At 51.4% G+C, this 1,375-nt stretch overlaps 1 protein-coding gene across 1 annotated transcript in view; it reads right to left on the bottom strand.

Annotated features, from left to right (window-relative positions):
* The window catches only part of Clec17a (C-type lectin domain containing 17A), a 31,403-nt gene that overhangs the window by 3,904 nt on the left and 26,124 nt on the right, over positions 1 to 1,375 (bottom strand). The window contains exon 11 of the mRNA XM_033757321.1: positions 121 to 230. Coding sequence (XP_033613212.1) covers positions 121 to 230 — 110 coding nt within the window. The remainder of the gene's footprint in view (positions 1 to 120; positions 231 to 1,375) is intronic.

Raw genomic sequence — 1,375 nt, 5'->3', positions numbered from 1 at the left:
GGGGAGGAGAGAGGAAAATTAGTTCTGACTCCCTCAACCACATATCCTGCCACCTTCCTGTCTCCCCACGGCTGAGCCCACAGAGTAGGTAGAGAGACCCCAGGATCCCTGGACACTTGCCTTAATGTGACAGGGGAGCCATCTAGCCACCTCCAGTTGCCTTCTTTGTCCTTGTCATTCAGCCCCAGCCAGTAAACCCGCGAAGAGCCATGAGCCTTGGCCACAAAGTTCTGCAAGTACAAACTCTATTTAGCCATCAATTCTTCTACAGCACCACAGAATGAAGGCCCGCCCTCACACCAGCTAACACATTTCGGGATTGAGGGTGTTGCCCCATGCCCTTCTAAGCCTCCATGGGCTGCACAGAAGGATCAATACCTCCCCCAAAATTTCATGCTTCAACTTTACCTTGCACACTGTAAACACTCTGCTACAGGGTAGCCGTGGCTGTCCAGTGGTCTTAATGGAAGATCTTTGGGTCACTGGAGGCCCTTGCCACCCTCAGGGAGGGATCTGGTTCCCCTGAGGATGGGCTGCCCATTCTAGTCCCTGCTTCCTGTCTTGCCACCCGATTGTCCCCTGTCACACTCCCACAGTGACACCATCCTCATTATCACTGCACTGCCAGCAAGACCCACACTAGGGCTGGCACCTTGCTGTATGGACTTCTAACCTCCTAAATTAAATGTTAAACCTCTTTTCTAGGGATTTAGCTCAGTGGTTCCGGTGCCTGCCTTGCAAGCGCAAGGACCTGAGTTCGATCCCCAGTGCAAAAAAAAAAAAAAAAAAAAAAAAAAAACTCTTTTCTAGCCAGAAGTGGTGACACATCCCTGTAATCCTAGCACTCTGAGTGGCTGAGGAGGGAAGATCATAAGGTAGAGTCCAGCCTGAGCAATTTAGCAAGACCTTGTCTCAAAATTAAAAAGGGGAAGACAGGCAGGGATTGGGATGCTGCTCAGTGTGAAGGCTGTAGGTTCAATCCCCAGTACTGCAACAAAACTGTTTTTATTTAAAAATGCCATATGGAGGTAGGCCGGGCCCCGATCCACCGCGGGAAGGAGAACCATGCCTGCTCCCGACCCAGCAGCCATCACTCAAGATAAGGTAGAGCAGCCTGAGCAATTTAGCAAGACCTTGTCTCAAAATTAAAAAGGGGAAGACAGGCAGGGATTGGGATGCTGCTCAGTGTGAAGGCTGTAGGTTCAATCCCCAGTACTGCAACAAAACTGTTTTTATTTAAAAATGCCATATGGAGGTAGGCCGGGCCCCGATCCACCGCGGGAAGGAGAACCATGCCTGCTCCCGACCCAGCAGCCATCACTCAAGCTCCAGGAAGGTAACCACGTGGGCGCCCCTGAACCCCCATAAGCCCCCC

Source organism: Fukomys damarensis, unplaced genomic scaffold (genome assembly GCF_012274545.1).
Source record: "Fukomys damarensis isolate Sample0158 unplaced genomic scaffold, DMR_v1.0_HiC HiC_scaffold_30, whole genome shotgun sequence".
Lineage (NCBI taxonomy): Eukaryota > Metazoa > Chordata > Mammalia > Rodentia > Bathyergidae > Fukomys > Fukomys damarensis.
Note: the sequence above shows the minus strand (reverse complement) of the source record. Positions and strands in the feature narration are given on the sequence as shown.